This window comes from Sarcophilus harrisii, chromosome 3, assembly GCF_902635505.1.
Source record: "Sarcophilus harrisii chromosome 3, mSarHar1.11, whole genome shotgun sequence".
In the NCBI taxonomy this organism is placed as follows: Eukaryota; Metazoa; Chordata; class Mammalia; order Dasyuromorphia; family Dasyuridae; genus Sarcophilus; species Sarcophilus harrisii.
The window spans coordinates 562742112-562766222 of NC_045428.1; the positions used below are offsets into that span (position 1 = coordinate 562742112).

The 24111-nt window shown below is 41.5% G+C and overlaps 1 protein-coding gene across 7 annotated transcripts in view; it reads left to right on the plus strand.

Annotated features, from left to right (window-relative positions):
• The window catches only part of KIF17 (kinesin family member 17), a 72303-nt gene that overhangs the window by 18950 nt on the left and 29242 nt on the right, over nt 1–24111 (plus strand). For all 7 annotated transcript variants that reach the window (XM_031962708.1, XM_031962704.1, XM_031962706.1 and 4 more), the window contains exons 4-7: nt 8111–8300; nt 14007–14459; nt 19794–19903; nt 21872–22019. In XM_031962708.1, the coding sequence (XP_031818568.1) occupies nt 8111–8300; nt 14007–14459; nt 19794–19903; nt 21872–22019 (901 nt within the window). The remainder of the gene's footprint in view (nt 1–8110; nt 8301–14006; nt 14460–19793; nt 19904–21871; nt 22020–24111) is intronic.

Genomic DNA, 24111 nt, shown 5'->3' on the forward strand with positions numbered 1-24111 from the left:
CCTGCATTTTGGATTTCCTTCACAGGCTAATTGTACACTATTTCAAAGTCTGATTCTTTTTGTACAGCAAAATAACTGTTTGGACATGTATACATATATATTGTTTTTAATTTATACTTTAACATATTTAACATGTATTGGTCTACCTGCCATCTGGGGGAAGGGGTGGAAGGAAGGAGGGGAAAAACTGGAAAAAAAAGATTTTGCAATTGTCAATGCTGAAAAATTACCCATAAATAATAAATAAATAAATAAAAAGCTATAATAATAATAATAAAAAAGATTTGCTCATCATACAGTATTGTTGTTGAAGAATATAATGATCTCCTGGTCCTGCTCATTTCATTCAACATCAGTTCATATAAGTCTTTCCAAGCCTCTCTGTATTCATCCTGCTGGTCATTTCTTACAGAACAATAATATTCCATTCATATACCAATTTACCCAGCCATTCTCCAATTGATGGGCATCCACTTAGTTTCCACTTTCTGGCCACTACAAACAGGGCTGCCACAAACATTTTTGCACATGTGGGTCCCTTTCCCTTCTTTAAGATCTCTTTGGGATATAAGTCCAGTTGTAACACTGCTGGGTTAAAGGGTATGCTCAGTTTGATAACTTTTTGAGCATAGTTCCAAGTCATTCTTCAGAATGGCTGGATGTATTCACAATTCCACCAACAATGTATCAGTGTCCCAGTAGACGAGTGTGAATTAAAGCAAGTTTGAGGTTTTACTTTATGCCCATTAGAGTGACAGAGAGGATGAAAGCTATAAATAGTAAATTTTGAGGGGGCTGGGAAAAGCAGGCTGTAGGTTAAGTTGTGAATCAATTTGTATATATATTTAAAAGGTCATTAAATTCTGGTATGTATGCCATCAGTACTAGATGTATATTTAGATTCAAAAATAGAAGGAAAGGTCCCTTAAATTAAAAAACATATATAGTACCATTTTTTTGTAGGAGCAAAGAATTGGGAGAAAAGTGGGTAGTATCCCATTTGGGGAGAGGCTAAACAAATTATGGTATATGAATATAATAGACTATTATTGGCAATAAGAAATTATAAATAGGAAATATTCAGAAATATTTGGAGAAACTTGTAGGAAGTAAAATAAAAGGAACCAGGAGAACAGATCACCTGATGACCACAACATAAAGGAAAATAGCTCCAAAAGACTTTAGAATTCTTTCAGTGGACTGCTGGTGAAGCATGCCTTTTGCTTCTCATCCTAGAAGTGGTGAACTACAGCTGTGGAATGAGACATACATTTTCAGACATGGTCATTGTGTTGATTCATTTTGCTAACTTTGTTACAAGGGAGTGGAAGAGGAAATTACAGAGAAGTGATCACTATTAATTAAAGAAATGCAAATTAAAACAATATACCACTTTATACCTCTCAGATTGGCTAAGATGACAAAAAAAAATAATGGCAAATGTTGGGGGGAATGTGGGAAAACTGGGACACTAATACATTGCTGGTGGAGCTGTGAAATGATCCACTCATTTTGGAGAACAATCTGGAACTATGTCCAAAGGGCTATAAAACAGTGCATACCCTTTGACTCAGCAGTGCCATTACTGGATCTGTATCCCAAGGAAATCATAAAAGAGGGAAAAGAAACCACATGTGCAAAAATATTTGTGGAAGCTCTTTCTGTCGTGGCAAAGAATTGGAAAATAAGTAGATGCCCGTCAACTGGAGAGTGGCTAAATAAGCTGTGGTATGTGAAGGTAATGGAATAATGGAATAAAAAATGATGAAAAGGCTGATTTTAGAAAGATCAGGAAAGTTTACAAAAACTGATGCTGAGCAAAACAAGCAGAACCAGGCATGCATTATATACAACAACAGCAAGAATATGCAATGATCAATTATGAAAGACTTGGTTCTTTTCAATGGTTCAGTTATCCAAAGCAATCCCAATAGATTTGGGCAAAAAAATGCTATCTGCATCCAGAAAAAGAAGTAAGGAGACTGAATGTAAATCAAACACATTATGTGCATTTCTTTTTTCCTGCTTTTTTCCCCTCTCTCCCATGAGTTTTCTCTTTTGCTCTGATTTTTTCTCACCCAACATGATTCATAAAGCAATATGTATTAAAAAATAAATAAATGAAGGGAAAAAAGAAAACCCCAAATGGGGTCACTGAGAATCATATAGGATTTAATGAAATGACTAAACAACAAAGTTTTTTCTGAAATATAACATGTCATTATAACCCCTTAGCTTGCTTGTTAGAAGTTCAACTTTTTTTTTCCTTTTGTAACTTCAATGAAGAGCTTTATTATGCAAGCTTTGCCCTTTCCCACTTTCTCTAAGATAACAGTAGCCTCTTTTTCTTATTTTTTCTGTTTTATGGAGACTCTTTCCTTTTTTTAATATAACTGTCATTTTGCAGTGATCTATCAGGAGAATCTTCCCCTCCAAAGAGTTAGTACCATCAAGATAAACAAATTAATATACTGGCTACGTCTGAAAACATATGCCTCATTTCAAACTTAAGGACTTCCACTTCTCTTCAAAAAGGCAAGAGACTCTGCTTTGCCATCAGTTCTCCTATCAGTAACTTCTTCAAGGTCTTTTGCCAGTTAAGTTTACTTGGCAGGATGCCGACTGTGAGTTAATAGCTCTCTTCCAAGATTGTACGCCAAGGTCAAGCTACCCAAAAGTCCATTCATGAATTCAGAAACAGAGAGGTGAGCTCATTCACTTAAGTTTAGACCGGTCAGCTCTCCTCAAGTTCAACACTGCATCAAAAAGGAGTCTCTACTGAGAAGCTATGTCTGTTGGGGTTTCTTCTATATAGAAGCAAGAACCATGCAGTCTCATATTATGTCTGCTCTCCCTTGGCATAGGAGATAAAAGAAGGTAGAACATGTCAGGCCCAGAAAGAAGGTCAGAGGTGGTCCTATTCTACCAATTCTGTCACCTTGCAACCTAACTATTTGCTCTATGATAAAGCCTATTTTCATGCACTGAATATGTATTGGGCTCTAGTTTCTTTTTTTTGCTGCATGGTGGTAATGCTTACCGTGTTGTCCATTTAGAGAATATTTGTTGCTAAAAGTTGGAGAATGAGGAGGAAAATCCTCCTTTCCAATCTCTAAAATTAGTCCGTCAAACTGAATATGAGCATCTTTAGATCTCTTGATATCATTGTGTGTATATCAGTGGTATATGTTGGCTCTCCATCAATTATCCCCACATTCTTGATACGCTGTTGTCCCATATCTTTTTCTGATCATGGGTGTTCAAAATTTCTTAATTCAGTTTTAAGTATTAATAGCTGTTAGTGCCCTTCAGTTCTGACATTGTGTGTTCTGTGAGTTCTCCCTCACCCCCAGCTTTGGAATACTGTATTCAAATACTGGCTTTAATAGCTTAAATTGCACTAGGAATTTGAGAGTATCTGATTTTTCACTGTTATTATCCTTTAAGTCATTGATGCTCATTACAAGGGGGTCAGAAAAAGCAATGCAAGGACACCTTCGAGGTCCCTCTTAAAGAACTTTAGAATTGGTTGTATGACATGGGAAACACTGACACAGCACCATCCAACATGACATGCCCTCATCAAGAAGGTGCTGTGCTCTATGAGCAGAGCAGAATTGAATTAGCCCAGAAGAAATGTGAGGTGCTTAAAGTTAAAGAAGCTACCTCAAATGTTCATAGGGACTATTTGTATCCGACCTGTGCCAGAGTTCTTTGAGCTTGGATGGGTCTGATCAGCCACAATTGGACACAATGTAACTCCACTCTAACAGAGTGGTGTCATTTTGCTTCTCTTTGAAAATGAAGGGCAACATTCTTACCAATTAAATTCAAATAGAAACATCCCTGTAAGCTACATATTGACTAAGAAAACCATAAATTAATATTCCATTTTTATTTATTTTTGCTTATCATTTCAGCAAGTTTTACACCTCAGCTTTAAAGCACTTTTCCTATCTTGTTAATATGTTAATTCTTGTTAATATGTTAATTCATTATCAATGTTGTAGTCTACTCATACCTAGGAGAAGGAAATGGCAAATCAGTCCAGTATCTCTGCCAAGAAAACCCCAAAGGGTTTATGAAGAGTCAAGCACGACTGAAAAATGAATTAACTTATATTTCCTGGGCTCCTCACCATGTCTGTTAGGTGACCAGCAGCTCTAATTCTTCAGAGACTTTGATTTTCCCTGCCTTAGAGTGGGCTCTGTATCATCACTGGGAAAATATTGTTATTAAAGCATGGGAAAAGTTTGTTTCAGGGGGATATCTGGCTTCATTACAAATACTTGACAGTTCCCAAAGGTTATCTGGCTCATTCTTCTTCCATTCAATTCTGGACCCAGTTTTTTGTTCAGTTTCAGTATGTACTTTAAATATATATATATGTATATATATATACATATATACACACATATATGTGTGTGTATGTATATGTATGTATCATATTATTTCTGTAGATAGTCTATATCACTGCACATCATAGTATCTTGTTCAGTAAAAGAGATATTTTTCAGCCACTTGTTTTTTCATTCTGAATTCATGAAAGTGATGCTCATCATTTAACATTTCAGTGCCTTAGGGTTTGGTGCATCAGCACTGTATTAACAGCAAATATAGAGAGATCTCTAGGGAATCGCTCATTTAGATTCCTTACTAGACATCTACTTAGCAGTAGTGAGCCTCTTTGCTGATCAAATAAAGCTATCTTTTTGTGTCTTGGTTGACAGAAATGGTAAAGGAAAGAGGGCATGCACAAAATGAGATGATCAAGCTAGATGATTTCAAAGGTCCCTTCCAGTTCTAAAAGTCTCTATTCCTAGGTTGTCTTAAAGGTCCACACCAGCCCAGATTATCTATGCTCTAAGATCCCTCCCAGTTCTGACACTTTGTGTTCTAAGGACCCTCCCAGCTTGGATATTCTCTGTTCTAAGGCCCTTCCCAGTTCTGACACTCTGTGTTCTAAGGACCCTCCCAGCTCTGATATTTTAAGGGTCCTCCCAGTTCTGACCACCTGGATTCTAAGGGTCCTCCCAGCTCTGACATCCTGTGTTCTAAGGGCCCTCCCAGCTTTGATTTCTGTGTTCTAAGAGCCTTTCTATTTCTGACATCCTATGTTCTAAGATCCACCCAGTTCTGACATTCTGTGTTCTAGAGTCCCTTCCAGCTCTGATAGTCTCTATTCTAAGAATTCTTCAATAACATTATATTCAGTGTGCAAATATGGGATTTAACTCTACTTTCTGAGACAGTGCCTTTAGGATATTTTATCTATTTCACAAGAGGGAAGGAGCAGCTGGTTCTCCTCTTGTATGCAGCCAGCCTTCTTTAGATTCTGGTCACATTGTAGCTGCAGTGGGTAAGTGTAGCTGCAGTGGGTGAGAAATGTACTAGTTTGTGACATTGTAATGATTTCTAAGCTGCCAGTGGAGGGAGTAGGTAGCCAGCTAACTGGGACCTCTTGGCAGATAATGTACTCTTGCTCTGATCCTTTAGATATCCACTAGAGTGATGCAGGGTCTGGTTTGGGTTTTTTCACACTTAGAAAATATTATATTTCACAGCTTTTAGTTAGCAGCTAAACAGCTCTGCAGCTTGGGAAATGGGCTGGCAATCTGATGATTTATTGCGTTTGTCGCCAGCTATCTGGGATGCTGCTCTCCATCAGACTAGGAAGACAGGCTCTGTGAACAGGGAATAACTGATGTTTTGGATGGAAAGAACCTCTCACACTAGGAGTTCATTACCAGAGAGTTAAGGACTAAATCTGCCACTCAAGAAAACATCCAACTAAAGGAGCACAGGAGCTGTGTTAAAGTGATTCAGACTAGAGCACCACAGTCCCAGAGTCACAGGATAGCCCATTCTATTCCAACTGGAGAAAGGGTTTGTTGGACTGCTGGTCAGATATTGAGGTGGTGCTAAACTGGGAAGGATAGCTCACGTACTGTATGACAGGGCCCCAGAACACCATAATAGGCTAGAACATTGACCTTAATCTACTAAGATGAAACTTCATATGTACAAGAGGAATGCTTAGACAGCAATTTGTCTTTTTATTAAAGCTTTTTATTTTCCAAACATGCATGGATAATTTTTCAACATGCACTCTTTTATTTTATTTTATTTTTTATTTAATAGCCTTTTATTTACAGGTTATATGTATGGGTAACTTTACAGCATTAACAATTGCCAAACCTCTTGTTCCCACCCTCTCCCCCAGATGGCAGGATGACCAGTAGATGTTAAATATATTAAAATATAAATTAGATACACAATAAATATACATGACCAAATCATTATTTTGCTGTACAAAAAGAATCGTACTCTGAAATATTGTACAAGTAGCCTGTGAATGAAATCCAAAATGCAGGTGGGCAAAAATATAGGGATTGGGAATTCAATGTAATGGTTTTTAGTCATCTCCCAGAGTTCTTTCTCTGGGCGTAGCTGGTTCAGTTCATTACTGCTCCATTGGAACTGATTTGGTTGATTTCATTGCTGAGGATGGCCAAGTCCATCAGAATTGGTCATCCTATAGTATTGTTGTTGAAGTATATAATGATCTCCTGGTCCTGCTCGTTTCACTCAGCATCAGTTCGTGTAAGTCTCTCCAGGCCTTTCTGAAATCCTCCTGTTGGTCATTTCTTACAGAACAATAATATTCCATAATATTCATATACCACAATTTATTCAGCCATTCTCCAACTGATGGGCATCCACTCAGTTTCCAGTTTCTTGCCACTACAAAAAGGACTGCCACAAACATAGTTTGTCTTAAAAAAAAAAAAAAAAAAAAAAAAAAAAAAAAAGATCTAAGGCTCTTAGTAGACAACAGTTAGCAGCTAAACAGCTCTGCAGCTTGGGAAATGGACTGGCACAGGAGTCAATAAGATGTTATATATGACAGCACCATAAGGAAGAATAGTCTTAAATTACATTAAGAGAAGCATGACTTTTAGGGGTAAGGGGATGATATTTTTCTGTGTTTTCCACCACTGGATTATTGTGCTTCATTCTGAGCTACCACATTTTGGGAAGGAGGTGGATAAGCTGAAGAACTTTCATAGGAGAGCAGATGGGGTGGTGAAAGGCCTTGTGTCCATGACACAGAAGGACTGGCCTAAGGAAATGGAGATGGACCAAGAGAAACTAAGGCTTGAGAGGATGGGGAAGACAGGATACCAATTTTCAAATCTTTGATGGGCAGTCGTGTGAAAAAAGAATTAGACTCATTCTGTTTAACCTCAGAGAGTAGGGCTGGGGCTCAGTAGAAGAAACTTTCTAGATGATAAACCATGTAAAGTGTAAAGAAGTCAAGAAGGATAAGTATGACATGTTTAACCTGTATTGAATTGCTTGCTCTCTTGGGGAAGGAGGTGGGAAGAGGGAAGGAGAAAAATTTGGAACACAAGTTTTTGCAAGGGTGAATGTTGAAAACTATCTTTGCATGTATTTGGGGGGGAAAAAGCTTTTATAAAAAATAAAAATTATTAGAAGATGTCAAAAATAGAAGAAATGTTTAAACCTTTTTATTTCCAAAACACATGCATAGTTTTCTACATTCACCCTTGCAAAACCTTGTGTTCCAATTTTTTTTCTCCCTCCCTTCTTCCTCCTCGCCTCCCCTAGATAGCAAGTAATCCAATATATATTAAAACATATGCCATTAGAAGCAATTTAAAAAAAAGGATGAGCACTGAGAAAAGGCCACTGAATTTCAATGAATGAATTAAAAAAAAAAAAGAAAAAACTTTCTAATTATGAGAGCTTTCCAGAGGTAGAAAGGGCTGCCTTGGGAGGAAATGGTGAGTTCCCCCCTTCTTGGAGGTTTTCAAGCAGAGGCTGAACAACCACATCTGATGGCTTGTAATGGGTACTCTTTGTTGGGGTGTATGAATTGGACTAGATGGCCCCTGAGGTCCCATCAATGCTAAAATTGTGTGATCCTGTCCCATTTGGGGGTGGCTGCTCCAGCCAAGGAGGGGAGCCCTGGGAAGGATGGAGTTATGGACACATGGCAGAAAATCTCCCGTGGTTAAGGTTAGGAGCAGGTGGGTGGGAGGTTCTGCAGGTTCCCCTGTGACCCAGGCTGTGCTGTCTCCGGCAGCTGAAGGAGCACCCAGAGAAAGGCGTGTACGTGAAGGGGCTGTCCATGCACACAGTCCACAGCGTGGCCCAGTGCGAGCGCATCATGGAGATGGGCTGGAAGAACCGTTCGGTGGGCTACACTCTAATGAACAAGGACTCCTCACGTTCCCATTCCATCTTCACCATCAGCATCGAGATCTATGCTGTGGGTAGGTGGGGGCAGTGTGGTGGGAGGGGGATCCCCAGGGGCTCTCTAGTTCAATCCTTTTCTAGACAGAGGGGAAAACAGAGGCCTAGAGAAGTGTTGTGAAACATGCATTGTTCCTGAAAGATAAGCTATAAGATTTAGGAGTCTCCGAGGTCATCTAGTCCACCCCCTTCATTTACAGATGGGTTCCTGAAGCACAGAATGGCAAAGGTTACTTAGGTAATGAGTGGTACATCTGGGATTCAAACCCAGCCCAGCAAAGTGGCTTTTTTGGAAACATAGAGCTAGTAAAGCACCAGAGCTGAGACTGACCCCAGATCCTCCAAAACCTGCCATTGTGGAGCCTCATCCAACAGACTTGATTTCCACAAACACTAATGTTCTCTCCTCCTTGCTCCAGTGTCTTTAGCTTTCTTCCAAGTGTTTTCTCTTGTAGGATTTCCCAGCAGCATGCTTATCCTTGCTGAAAGGACTTCTATTAGCTTTATATTTGCTTATTTGTATCCACGTTATTTCCTCCCAGAAGAATGTAAGCTCCTTGAGGGCAAGCACTAGGTTTGTTTTTGTTTTGTTTTTTTTTTAAATCTCCAGTACTAGTATAGTTTCTCTTACAGAGTAGAAGCTTAATAAATGCTTATTGAGTTGGATTAAACATCTTGTATATAGTGCACTGGGGGTAAGGGGAGGGATGGGTGGTGATTCAAAGATTAAATTCGCCATAAGCCCTATCCCCCAAGAGCTTAATGAATAGCAGGGGGACTAGATGCACAAATACAAAATGTTTTCTAAGGTTCTTGGGAACCTTAGGTTTATATAGCAGGGAGAAAGGTTATTATGACTGAGGAAGGTGAGCAGAGATGGTGCCCTGGAGGAGGTGGCATCTGATTCGGCTTTTAAAGGATGAATAGGAATTCACCAGATCCACGGGGAGGTGGGCTTTCTAGGCAGAGAATACCAAATGCTTTAAGGCAGGAAAGGCTAGAGCACATATGGGAAATAAATAGTCCATTTAGTTACAGTGTATAGATGATAGAAAGACATAATATGAGATGTTTGTAAATGGAAGTTGGTGCCAAATTGTGGGGTTTACAAGCATTTATTAAGCACCTGCTATGTGTCAGGCACTAAGCCAAGTGCCTACCTTTCAGCCTAGTGGGAGTGGCAACAGAAAGGATGGGAAAGCTAGACAGAGGAGCTGGAACTTTACCCAGGAGATCTTAGGGAGCAGGTTCTGTTCAAAAGATGTGGTTGGTGGTATGAAGGGTGAATCAGAGAGGAAGAGAGTCTTAAGTGGAAAAATCCATGAGATGGTCATGGCAATGATCCCAACAGATCTCTATAAGGCCCATTGGGAGGATAGGGGCAGTGGAAAGGTCCTTTAGAAAGTGAAGAACTAGCCATAAATCCTTCCCCAGATCCGTGGGGGACTGGGCTCTAATCAATGCTTAGTGGAGGAGACTTAAGTTCAAATTTTTCTTCAGATACATACTAGCTGAGTGACTGGGAAAGTCAGTTAATTTCTCAGCCTCAGTTTCCTTGTGTGTAAATTAAGAGGATTGGACTAGATGACCTTCAAGAAATCCCTTACTGCTCTAGGTCAGTGGTCTCATGACCTTATGGCCTGGAGTACTGTAATGTGGCCTGAAGTGAGTCCCCCTAAGGAACTCTAGGTCTTTCCCTTCTCCTTTTGGCAAAGGAGGAGTCATCGTGAAATCCAAAGTCCTTTCCTTTTCTGAGTCTAATTCTTACCACTCTCTAGCAAAGTTTAGTTCTCCTAGAGTATATGGCCTTCTTTCCATACAGTCTTAGGGGTGGCTTGGTTGTTACAAGGGAGGATCTTAAACCAGAGCCGACTCTGATTGGGTCTGAGGGATGGGCTGAGGGCCATCTCCCAGGTCTTCCTCCTCAAGCTGGAGAGTGGCTTTATTCTAGGGTGGGAGGCCCACTCACTCCCTTGATTGTGACTCTGGAAGAAATGTGCTACAATATTACAGAAAAAGCTCAGTCCTGGAGCCAGGGGATCTGGCTCAAATACTTCCTCCTCCCCTTCCCTGTTTTGTGCTGGTAGATAAAAAATTTTGCAATTCTAAGTAAAAGTGTCCTCATCTCTAAAGTGGTCACAACCTGCCCTAATCTCTCTGCTTCTTAGGACTGTGAGAAAGGCTTTGTAAAGCCTGAAGTGCTTAAACGGGGGTGAGGAAGGGAAAAGGTATTTATTAGGTGCCCATAATGTGCTTTACAAATATTACCTCACTTGTGTACAGCTCTTCAAGGCAAGTACTATTTATTACTAGTCCCATTTTACAGATGAGGACATTGAAGGAGGCCTCTTGATATTAAGTGGCTTGCCAAGGATTATACAGCCCAGTGCTCTATCTGCTGTGGAACTTGCTTGTCATTTTTAGGGCACTTCCAAGGGCTGGCTTAAGATAAGCAATTTTTTGGATTGTCTGTATTTTATTGGACTGCTTGGGAGTACTCAAGTATTACCAGGAAGTACCAAGTACTTCCCTTTTTCTTCTCCTCCCTGCATGCATTCATTTGACCTGACACATGGAATCTTCCAAAATTAAAAGAACTCTCCCACCGAATTTGCTTCCTCCCTGCCCACTCTGTTTTGGAACCATTTTATGATTTGGCCCAAGCAGTAATCAGCCCACCAGAAGCTTGCCTTCTGGGCAGAGTATCCGCATTGTGAGGGCAGCCCCTTTCTCCTGTCCCCACTAGGCAGAGCTCTAAGACAGGGCACTGAGGCTTTGCCCCAAAGTGCTGAATTTAGAAGGTGTCCTTTTGATAGCCCTGAGTTTGGAGGATGTTGACAATACATGCAAACAACAACACTTGGCTCCTCCTCATTAGCAAGAATAATTGGTTAAAATAGGAAGTTATCAGATGGTGCTGTAGAGACACAGTAGTTATTATTAGAGTTTGCTTAAGATGAGTTGTTCTTTTGTTTTTTGGGGGCGTAATATCTAGATTTCATTGAGTCATTTGGGGATATCTAGGTCCTTGTCCCAGATATAAAAATTCCTAGTCCCAGGTCTGCCACCAAAGAAACTTTCTTTTCTCCTGCCTTTCTCTCTCTTCCCTCCACTGTGATTCGTCCTAGAACATGTGGGAGTTTTTGAGAGGTTCTCTGGGATTAAGAAAAGGCCATTCTTTCAAAAGTTCAGGTCTAGTGCTGCCTACTTCTTTAGGTTTTAGCCACCGATTGTCTCTTCAAACACTTCATTCAATAAGCATTTATTAAGCAAATATCATGTTAGCTTTTTGGGAGAGATGTAAATTTAACTCAGTCCCTGCCCTCAAAGAGCGTACTGTCTAGTATAGAAATAAAACTTAAATGTGGATTCCTATAATATTACATTAAAAAAATTACATTACATTAAAAATATTACATCTACACAGGTTTGGACAAAGTGCCCAGTAAGGTTCAAGAGGAAAGTTTATTACTAACTGGAAGGAATCAAGAGAGGCTTCCTGGAGGAAGTCGCATTTGAATGGGATTTTAAAGGATAAACAGGAATTCTTTAAGTAAAAAGGAGAGAAGAGCATTCTAGCTAATCAGGAGTGAGATGAACAAAGGCGCTGAGACCACATAGAGGAGAGAAAGTTGACAACAATCTAAATTATGAGTAGGAGAGTGATAGGAGGTAGAAAAGAAAGATGACATGAAGCTTGGAGGGAGAGCTGGGGTCAGAGAAGATTCTGAGGGAACTTCCTTGGCTAAAATTTACATTGGGCTGAATATAATGCAATTCTTAAAAATGAAGGGAGTGGATCTAAACCTGTGGTTTTATTAGTGTGGGAGTATTCCCAGCATGGAAACTCCTTCTAGGAACCTAGATCAGCTATTCTTCTGGTACTTAAAGCTTTAAAGGATTGTTTGGAAGAAAGGGAGTTAGATGGCTTGGCCTTTGGTCTCATAGCTAGACTGTATCAGAAAAAGGATTTAAATATGGGGTTTTCCATATGTTTTTTTAAAATGCACATATTTAACTATATTAACACATATATTAATGTGTTATATATATTACACATATATTTACAATATATACATATTTATGCACATATATTAACATATATTAACACATATTTCTTGCTGTCTTGGAAGGGAGGAAAGGGGAAAAATTTGAAACATGAAAATCTTAGTAAAATGAATGCTGAAAACTAAAACTATCTTTACATGTATTTGGAAAAAGAAAATATTATTGAAAATTTTTAAAAGAAAAAGGACCAAAAAATGAAAAACAAACTCCAAGGCCAGCTTTCCAGATATTATACCATGTACCCTCTCAAGATGCAATGGGTTAGAGAAAAATGTAAATCTTATATCGGTCCAAAGTAGATTTATAAAGTCAACTTTTCAAGTACACGGTGAAGTCAGAGTTTGATATCAAATTCTTTGGGGAGGATCTGGAAGTCTTAGTGAACCCACATATTCAATATGAGTTAGCAGTGTGATATGGTTACCAAGAAAGCTAATGGGATCTCGAACTGCTGTAAGACAGGCTGAGTGTCCAGAAAGAGGGAGATGAGAGTCCCATCTGCCCTTTTCTCTGCTCAGGGTACATTTGAGGTGCTCTGCTCAGTTCTGGGCACCTCAGCTTATTAAGGATGTGGATAACCTGAGAGCATCCTTCAAGGGATGGGAGCCTGGGATGGTTAAGGGTCTTGTGTCCAAAGAAGGTTCAGCTGAAGGAATTGGGTACATTTAGCCTGAGGAAGAGGAGACGGGGTGAGGGCTGTCTTAAAGTATCTGAAAAAGATCATCTATTGAAAGGGTATTGAGGCTATCTCCTTGGTCTTGTCTTCTCTGGCTCCAGAGGTCAGAATGAGGAGCCTTGGAGAGGCTTATTTAGCTTGATATCAATTAAAGCCACTCCAGAGGGGAGCATGATGCCTAGCAAAGACTCCCTGGCTTCTTGGCCTGGCCTGTTGCCCAGCTAAGGGTCAGATTAGTGTCTGGGTCCTTGCCAACTCAACTCAGAGAGTCTCTAGTCCTCTGTTATGAGGATCCTTGAATTTTAGTTCTAGGAAATTTTACTTGCTAGGGAGAAGATTTGTGAGTAGAAGAAGGGGCAGGGTCGGATCTCTGTGTAAGAAAGGTGATCTCCCCAGGATTGGGGGTCCAGTGGTGAAAGAATGGGAGTGGGAGAACTTGTTAGCGAGGTGTTGGAAGAGTCCAGCAGGGGAGTAGTCAGAGGCCACCTGTGCTAGGGTGGGACTAGAGGGAGGGGGATGGTTTCAAAAGGTGAAATTTGTAAGATTTGGGAACCGATTAGGTAGGAAAGATTGTGGAGAGGAAAGAGTTCAGGTTTGGCCCAGGATTCCAGGGACAGCATCAAAGCATTAGGGCAAGAAAGGGCCTTAGAAACCATCATATTCAACTGTATTTTACAACTGAGGAAGGTGAAACACAGGGAGAAAAAGAGGCTTGTGGGGGTCTCATCAGAGCACAGATCTAGAGCTGGAAGGGACCTCACATCCAGTCTCTTGTTTTACAAGTAAAGGAATTGTGGTCCAGAGAATTGGAATGACTTGCCCAGACCACTGGGGCTGGATCTGAGTCCAGGCCTTCTTGATTCCAAGGCCCCTGAGCTGTGCTCTTAGATAAAGTCTTGGCTGACCGGGGAGAGGGGTTTCTAAAGCGCCCATCCCTCTCCCTCTCTCCCTCCCTGGCCCCCACTTGTTTCTTCTCCTGTAGATGAGCGAGGCAAAGACCACCTGCGGGCAGGGAAGTTGAACCTAGTCGACCTGGCAGGCAGTGAAAGGCAGTCGAAAACGGGGGCCACTGGGGAGCGGCTCAAGGAGGCCACAAAAATCAACCTGTCCCTGTCAGCTTTGGGCAACGTCATCTCGGCCCTGGTGGATGGCCGCTGCAAACACATCCCCTACCGGGACTCGAAGCTGACCCGGCTGTTGCAGGACTCCCTGGGGGGCAACACCAAGACCCTCATGGTGGCCTGCCTGTCCCCGGCTGACAACAACTACGATGAGACCCTCAGCACCCTGCGGTACGCGAACCGAGCCAAGAACATCAAGAACAAGCCTCGCATCAATGAGGATCCCAAGGACGCCCTCCTGAGGGAGTACCAGGAGGAGATCAAGAAGCTGAAGGCCATCTTAGCTCAAACGGTGAACTCAAAGAACTTGACAGGTAGGCTGGTGGGCCCCCGGGGGGGGCTCCAGCTCCAGGTGGGTACCTGCCAGGGCACACCGGCCCTTGTCACTTCTCACCTGGATCCACTAAGAATGGAACTCTCTTCTTCCAGTCTCTGCCATGGTCTAATCCATCTTTCCACCTGTGCAGAAGATGACTTTGATTAGAAAGGGAAGGGAATTTCTACATGAAGGGGATAGGGAGCTTAAGAAGGTTCTTGAGGAGAGGAGAGTCTTTTAAGACATCTGGCCATGTCACTCTTCCTGGAGTAGGGGAGTAAAGTGGGATAAGCCTGAAAAATTGGTGTGGAACCCAATCATGAGGTGCTTTAAAGGTCAAAGGGTTTTATTCTAGAGACCACTGGGAGCCGTTGGAGTTCATGGGCAGGGAAATAATATGGGGAGGTCTGTGCTTTGGGAACGTCCCTCTGGTCCCTGTGGATGATGTTTTCGAGTAAAGAGAGGATTGAGATAGAACACTTAGGAAACTGCTGCAGTAATTCAGGGTGATTTGTTTTTATCTTTGTTTCACCATGCACATAGTAGGCACTTGGATTTGCTGAGTTGAATTTTGACCAGGTTGAAAGAGGAAATCAATTCAATTAAACAAACCTCTCTAAGTGTCTGTTGTGTGCCCGACACTGAGCTGGGCCCTGGGGGCCACAGCCAGGATGACAGCAGAGCCTGTCCTCAAGGAGCTTTTGTTCCACCAGAGGCAGGACAGTAGATTTATAAGAGGATTTCAGGAGACAAGAAAGGCTTCCTGTAGAGGGGCCAGAGATGAGCCTTGGATTCTGCGGGACCGCTGCAGAACTTTGAGTGTTTGGGGAGGACGCCTGCCCCCAAACCGTCCCCCAGTGCCTTGGTAACCGGGGGCTGGGTCAGGGTGTTTGCCCACCACAAGGGTTCCTAATTCCTTCTCTTCTTACAAGACGGAGTTGCCCTCATTGCACCTCATGAGAATGATCCCAGGCCAATTTTTTTCTGACAGTTCTGCTGTTTTGTAATAAACATAGGAAGTCCCAGTGAGAAAATTCCCTTGACTAATGAACAGGCGCTTGGTAACTTAGCGGACAGTGACTTGCTCAGAGCCTCCTGGGAGAGAGCTGAAGCCGGATTCAAACCCGGGACTTCCTGCCAAGTGCTCCCCCCATGGTGGGGGGTGCCGGGGTTGCCCGGGGTCTCCAGAGTTAAGCCTAATGTAAAATATGCTGAAATCCTTCAAGAATTGGTGATTTCTTCAGCAGAGGATCCTTCTCTAACCCAATTCTTGGCCCCTTTGTGGGAAGGCAGGAGATCGGGGGCTGAAAAACTCATATTTATAACAGCTGGCATTTATATAGCATTTTCATACATCTATATGTACATATGTTTCATGGCACTTTTATACGTGCATCGTATCAAACACAGTGCACTTGCCATGCAGCAACACGTGTAATATACAGGTGCATATGTACTTGTGGTGCACATTTGCTTCTATGCACACATTATGCACCAAACACACACGCACCCAGCAAACACCTTCACAGGTCATACAGGTGTGTGCGCACGTGTGTGCGGTGTATGATATATAATATACTGCACATCAAACACACTGTACCCACCATGCAACACGCATGTGTAATACATGTCTGCATATGTACATAGGGCACGTGTCTACATACACCCCACAACCAAACACACACCTGTCATGCACTTCACATACATGAGCAATACACATGTGTATAGTACAGGCTTATTTGCACACATGTGTACAGTGTGTGTTTATGCATACATCAGATACACCAAACACACCCATCATACAATTCACATACATGTGCACACACATGTATGTTTGTGCACACACCACAACCAAACACACACTACATGTGTGCATGTGCATGTCTCCATCTTTCTGTCTCTTAGCTTCACTTGAGTACTCTGGGGGTGCTTTTTTTCCTGAGGTAATTGGGGTTAAGTGACTTGCCCAGGGTCACACAGCCAGGAAATGCTAAGTGTCTGAGGTCAAATTTGAACTCCGGTCCTCCTGACTTTGGGGCCGGTGCTCTGCCCACTGTGCCACCTAGATGCGCCTGGTACTTTTCATTGAATCCTTGTATTCACAGTCCAGCTTTGAAGCTGGTGCAGGGTGAGGATGCAGGAGGGGGTGGGAGGGTCTTGGCCATGGCTGCCAGTCAGGGGGCCAGTCTCTTGGGCGTCTTCCAAGAACTGCCCCCCCCCGGCTGCTCCTGCCGCCTCTGCCAGTGCTGACAGCAGCAGCCCAGAGTTTCTCATCAGCCAAGGTGACTTCCCCACTCCCCCCACATGCTCACAAGACTGCCTTGCTCATCTCCCCCACTACCAGAGTGCTCTGCTGCCACTGGGGACCACGGGAATATGGGCTGCAAATGACTGCGGCTCCCAGAAAGCCTGCCCAGGGCCAGGGTCTTCCAGCTTGGGGGGCTGCCACAATGTGGGGAACTGATCCAGGAAGCCCCCATTCATGTAGAGCTGCTCTCTCAGCATAGTCACAGGTTCACAGATTAGAACAGGAAGGAGACTTCAAGGCTGTCACCCCCTCATCTCACAAAGGAGCAAAACGAGGCTCAGGACTTGAACCCAGGGCTCCTGCCTCCACCTCTGGTGACCCAAGGTCCCTTGCAGGCATGCTGCCTCTCAGATGTGACTTGATTAGGGACTGATGGCTGTGAGGACCCATTCTTACCAAAACTCTGAAAAAAGAGAGCATTTGCCTGAGTTCCCCGTCCACCTGCTGCCTCTGGGGGGACAGAGCACCATCCTGGCATCCCCAAGGCTTCCGGCCTCACCACTAGTTCCTTGTATAATTTCAGGGAAGACTTTGGGCAAGCCCTGTCTCTGGGCCTCAGCTTCTCCATCTGTAAAATGGGAATAATAACCCTTGCCCTACTGAGGATCAAATAAGATAACTGTTGGGAAAACTCTTTGTGAAGCAAGGATTTATTAAGCTTTAATGATGACTTCAAGAGCTCCCAGACCTCGTCCCCAGAGGCAGAGCTGGCCAAGGCCCTCACCCCCATGGAGGTGATTCAGACCGTTGGGTAAAGACCCCCCACACACACTGGAGGCTATCTTTGGAGAGGCAGCCAGGAACACAGAGCATGGCCCAGGCCACAGGAAAACCTGAGTTCAAATCTTCCCTCAGATATTTCCTAGTTGAGGGACTCTCTCTATATATAGGTCTATGCAAAATACATCTATAGGTGTATACAGCACACATATAAAGGAGCTAGAAGGTAACCTTGAAGGGAAGGTTTGTACTAGGTGGAGGAACCAGGAAATGCCTTCTAGGACAGCAGTTCTCAAAGTTTGGTCTAGGGACTCCTGAGGTCCTTTCAGGGAGTTCATGAGGTCAGAATTTATTTTCATAATAATACTAAAATGTTTTAATTTCTAATATAGTAAATTTTGATAGAGACAACCAAGGATGAGCTGGTAAATGTTTAACAACCAGCTCTCCAGGGAGAAAATATGTTTAGGATACACTTTTAAGTTTAATCTGCAAATTAACATTTTTCCATCACTTTCTTAAATCTAGACAATCAGAAAAACAATGAATCAAGCGCTGACTCTTTGAGGATAGGTGATCAATTTTAAGAATGTAAATGGGTTCTGACAGTAAAAAGTTTGAGACCCAATATTCTAGAAGTGGTTGTTAGATCAGCCAATCAACATGTATTAAGTGCCTACTATGTGCCAGATACTGAGTGGATGTCTAGAGCCAAATAGAGAACAGGCTAAAGACGGGAGAATCAGTAATCAGGCAGAAGTTTGATTTCAAGCTGAGAGAAATGGCTTGCAAGCAAGGAGACAGATTAGACACATGTGCTGGGACCCGACTCCTAGCATCGGGGAAACCCGGGCAGTGTTGGAAGAGCTCAATACTTATACCTATGAATCTGTCAATGAGGGGTAACAACAACGAGACAGGTTTGATTTATAGCAGGGTTTTATGAACACAACATGGATATAGCAGAGCTTTTCCAAGCTCAGAGATTACCTGGGGCTGATCAGAGCAATGCAATAATTACATGATTTTGCCAAAGGATGAGATCATCTGAAGGGTGAGCACAAAGAACTGTTGTTATGCCAAGGCTTAGTTCTGGAAAACAGGGTCTCTCTTAATATTATGACAAAGACTAAGGATTCCTACTTGCAATAAACTTGTAGGGAAGAAAATTGCACATCAAATATAGACAGCATCAATATAAAGGGAAAAAATATAAATATAAACAAAGTAATAAAGTGTAAAGTAATCAGGAAGGGAGAGTAATACTAGAAACTGGGGAAATTAGGGAAAGATTCATGTAAAAAGATGGTGTTGGAGTTTCTCTAGGATCAGTGAAATGAGTTAATTACAGTTGTTTGCACTAAGAATTTAAAAAATAATTTTATTATGAATTCTCTGATCTGTGTAAATGCATTTTAAATACAAATAATTACAAGCACATTTTATAATTTTTCTTTGAAATACAAATCTATTCTCCTTGACTTACTGATAAAAAACAAAAATGGACTATGGTGTCAATTATTACAATTTGTTCCTTCAAAATATTCTTAAATTCTGGCTCTTCTAATGTTGGAAGAGAGGGAGAGGTGAGCAGAGAGAAGGTTTCAGATATGGCAGTGAGAGGCATTGCACTAACCAGGGGACCTGGTTCTAGATAAGAGGTCTTGTTTGAGGAACAAAAAGAAGAACAGTTGAATTGGATCATGGAATGTAGAGGAGTGAGATCCACGGAAACTTGGAGAGATGGGTTGGGGGGAGGTCATTTGGAGCTTCGAAAACTAAAAAAAGCATTTATATTTGATCCTAAAGGCAGTAGGAAACCACTAGAGTTGGTTAAGCAGGAGAAACCCATGTTTTCAGATAGATAGGTGCTTCAGGAAAATCATTTCTAGAGCAGCAGTTTACATGCATTGGTGGAGAGAATTTTCTCCTCAGGAATGCCCAATACCAGTGTTGTCAAACTTGAACAAGACACCCTGCTAAACCAGATTAAAATGCATTTTGGGAAATGTTTAAGAAAATAAATTAAAATTGGATACAACATGGATAATGTTAATTTGTGCTTTTCTAAGTCAGTATGACCACCTGCAGGGGATCTGTTTTTATTTGAGTTTGACATTCCATACCAATGGCTTCCCTAAAGTCTGCTTTAAATTCCAAATAAATCTACTTAATGTCATTTTGTGATATATTTAAATGAAAACTTTCATCATAGCTTGTTATCAATTGGATTATAAAAATTCATTTCTAAATCACTTGTGTGCTTTGGATTATGTATTGACCCCTGTGATTTACTTGCTGCAGCCTTATTGTCGAACCAGATGCTTGCTAAAGCTGAGCAAACTGAGGAGAAGCCGCCACCTCCGCCACCTCCTCAACCAGATACTGAAGCAGAAAAGCAATTGATTCGGGAGGTAAGAACTTGGGCCTAGGAAATGAGACAACTAATTCCCCATCTGGGGTCCAGCAAGGTGAAGTGACTTCCTGTATAAAGGTCATAGAGATTATAAGATTCAGAAGATGCATTTGAACTCAGACTCATTGCTGTCAAATCTGCTGCTTTTCCCACCTTGCTATGTGACCTACCTTTGTGTTGCAAGCTCTGTGATTGGAATCTTTTCATGAGGCCTGATCTTGGCTTTGATTTTCATCTCCCTCTATTCCATGGCACTATCTGGCACCCCAAAAGGCCTGTTTCAACTTGGGGAATGATCGGCAGTTAGGGCTTGTTCCCACAAGGTCAAAGAGCCTGGGCATTTTTCCCAATAATTTCTGGGAAGCTATTTTTATAAACAAGAAAAAACAAGCTTACCCACTCTGTTTGCCTTTGTTTTCCTCAGTAAAATGAGGATAATAGTAGCATCTACTTCTTTTGGTTGTGAGAATCAAATGATTCTTGTAAACCCCAAAATACTTATTAAAGCAATTATTATTATTGTTATTGTTAATCCTGTGCCAGACATAATGGGACACTCAGATATCCCAGGATCACAGTCTTATAATCCTGTGACTTCAGAGTTAATCTAATCCAATCCCTTCCTTTTACAAAATGGGGAAACTGAGGCCCTAAGAAATTAAATGACTTGCCCAGTGCCTTATTGGTAGGATACGACAGAGGTATCTCTGAGGTCTTTGGTTTCCCTTTAGGTTGGCTATGCCTAGGCTATTTGAAGGAGTATGACAAGGCTATTCAAAGTTCTAGATTCTTTCTTTAGTGAGGGAAGAAGCCAGGGGATTTGGATGCTAAAGCAGCTCTGCTGGTTTAATACACTGGCTAACTTTGAGAATTTACTTTGTCTCTGTGAACCTCAGTTTTCCCTTGTGCAAAATAATGATAATAACTATTTCTTTTTATATAAAGTCCTTTTTCAAAACCTCATCCCAGTGTGTATGGTACCTTGAGTTTTCAAAGCTTATGGCATTATGAAAAAAGGCCTCCAGCCTAGACCCACTGACTGAAGAGACAGTCATTTAAATGAGAAATTATTTAAGTAAAAGGAATTTATTATGATTGTGATTGATTACCAAGCTCAGTCTCAAAGAAGTAATGAGAAAATGTGCCCATCTTGCTCTCTTCTTAATGGAAGATGCCACTGACATAATACTGTTTCTTGCCTTTCCCCCCAACTTTTTATTCTTTGTTACAAGGGATGATTTGTAAGGTAGGAAAAAGATCTGTTTAGAAATTAAGGTGATATTAAAACAAAAAGTGTACATATAAATTGAAAATGAAAAAAAAACCAATTCATGAACCCAATCTGCCAGATCTTAATGACTACTACCAGAATCCAGTAAAACTGGACATGAAGGAATCCCTTCATTAGATGACAGCAGGTATTCCACCAGGCCTGTTTCTTCCTAGTTGAGCCCAGGGAAGCCTGGGATAGTGAAAAGAGCACTTGATTTGAATTTGAATCCTTGCTCTGCCAAGATGTTTACCTTACTTTTTTATATTTATCTTATTTTACTTATTTTTATATGATCTTGGACAAGACTCATTCATAAGGAAAAAGAAGGGAAGGGGATAATCATTTACATAGTACCCTCTATTGTGTCAAGCGCTGTGCTAAGTGCCTTACACATATTATTTCATTTGGTCCTAAAAGCAGCTCTGGAAGAGAGGTATTATTATATCACCCCCATTTGCCAATGAGGAAACTGAGGCAGACAGAGGTGAAATGACTTACCCAGAGTCACACAACTTGTAAGTGACGGAGGCCAGATTTGCACTTAGATTTTTCTGACAATTTTTGTCCAGTGCTTTACTTACTGCACTAGCAGTTGCCTTGTAATTGAATGGGCTGGTCTAAATGATTTCTGAGGTCCCTCTCAGCTCTTATCTTTTGATCCTCTGACTGTGGACATGCTACCCTGTCTTGTAGGAATATGAGGAACGGCTGGCACGGCTAAAGGCTGATTATGAAGCAGAACAGGAATCAAGAGCCAAGTTGGAAGAGGACATTACCGCCATGCGTAATTCTTATGATGTGAAGCTGTCCACCTTGGAAGAGAACCTCAGGAGAGAGGCTGGTGGGTACTGCCCAAGTGTGGGGATGATGATTTTAAAAAAGTTGGCGGCTCCTTGGTGTAGTGTTCTGGTTGGTTTTCTGGAAGTCTTTGGACCAGCCTTTGTTTCAGCAGAGTAATCACCATGAGAATAGCCAAGGATAAAGTCCAAATTCTTTATTGTCTCCTTCAAAGTCTAGTTTCCTTGCCTGGGGCTTGGGCCAGCTTTCTGGATCCTCCAGAATGTGTCTTGGTTTCTGTGGGGGAGGCGGGAGGACCACCATGATAGTCTCTGTCTTGAAGTCTGTCTCAGTCCGAGAGCTTATGCTCCAGCCTCCAGCCACTGTCTTCTCCCAGGCTGTTCCAGTTCCCTTCTGAGTATGTCTCTGGCTGAGTTTGTCCCAGTTTATATGCAGTATACTGAGTATAAACCATTCATATTATCAGGGAACCATTATTTGTTGTAAGATTAAATTAATCACTGATGCTGAGTGAAATGATCAGGACCAGGAGGTCATTATATATTTCAACAACAATATTATATGATGATCAATTCTGATGGACGTGGCCCTCTTCAACAATGAGATGAACTAAATCAGTTCCAATGGAGCAGTAATGAACTCAACCAGCTACACACAGCGAAAAAACTCTGGGAGATGATTATGAACCATTACATAGAATTCCCAATCCCTCTATTTTTGCCTGCCTGCATTTCTGATTTCCTTCACAGGCTAATTGTACAATAATTCAAAGTCCAATTCTTTTTGTACAGCAAAATAACTGGACATGTATACTTATTGTGTATCTAATTTATACTTTAATATATTTAACATCTACTGGTCATCCTGCCATCTAGGGGAGGGGGTGGGGGGAAGGAGGGGAAAAATTGGAACAAAAGGTATGGCAATTGTCAACGCTGAAAAATTACCCATGCATATAACTTGTAAATAAAAAGCTGTAATTAAAAAAAAAAGATTAAATCAATCATATGGAACTAGAGAACTATTAATCACCATGCTAAACTAGATAACCATTGTATTTTCAATTCCACTGACTTAACATCTTGTAAGATTCCTTGTTGTACAGAGTTCTGGCCCATAACACCTTGACATCTCAAAGCATCATTGATCTGGAAGGAACCTTAGAGGTCATCTGGTTCAACTCCCTCATTTTGCAAAGGAAGAAACTGAGGTCTAATGAGAAATGACTCATTCATTAGTAAGCCTCAGATAGTAAGCGTCAGAAGCGGAATTTGAACCGCATCCTCTGATTCCAGCTCCACGGCCCCTTTCACTCCACTATGCTGGTTACCCATGTCTGTCTTGTGAACCATTTGGTTCAGTGGCTTAAGCTTAGTTTTCATGAGCTTAAGTCTTGGGTTTGATTTTCACAGAAGCTGATGATCTTTCCTCTGTTTAATGACTACATATGATGTCTACTAGTACAAGTCTGCCATTGATCCCATAGAGAAGCAGACCAGGATGATTTGATGTGATGCATCTCTAGGGTGAGGGAAACACTCTAAAGGGCTTGTCCTCTTAACAATGAGCTAGGAGGCTTCTGTTCCTTCATAAAGGATACGACATTGCATTGTTTTAAAATTCTGCCTGTCCTCTTTTTTATCTTTTTCAGTGCTTTATGGATGCTCTTTTCTTGTCACTGTTACTTCTCAATGAATTCTCTGCCCCTGTAGAATTTCTTGGTAATGAATAGTTGCAATCAAGCAAAACAAATGAGCCCATGAACTCTGTTTGAATATATATGTCTCTAGTTTTGCACGACTTCATATGTCTAATATGCATCATATTTCTTGCCTTTTCAATGGATGGGAATGGAGGGAAGAGAAATTGGGACTGAAAAAGATTTTTTTAAAGAAAAATATATGCCTTATGTAGTCTGTGATCTTTTAACAGTGTATGGTAACACAATCTGTAGAAGGCCAGATGCTATGCATTGGGAATTTTTTAAAAGTTAATTAGCACCTCGCTCCTGCTAATAATTTCATAGGGGAGAGGAATAATGCTTACACTGAAAATTCAATTCAGTAAATGTTTATTGGGCATGTAATGTGTGCATGATTTTGTGTGCTAGGCCCTCATGATTGTGCTCCAAGGTA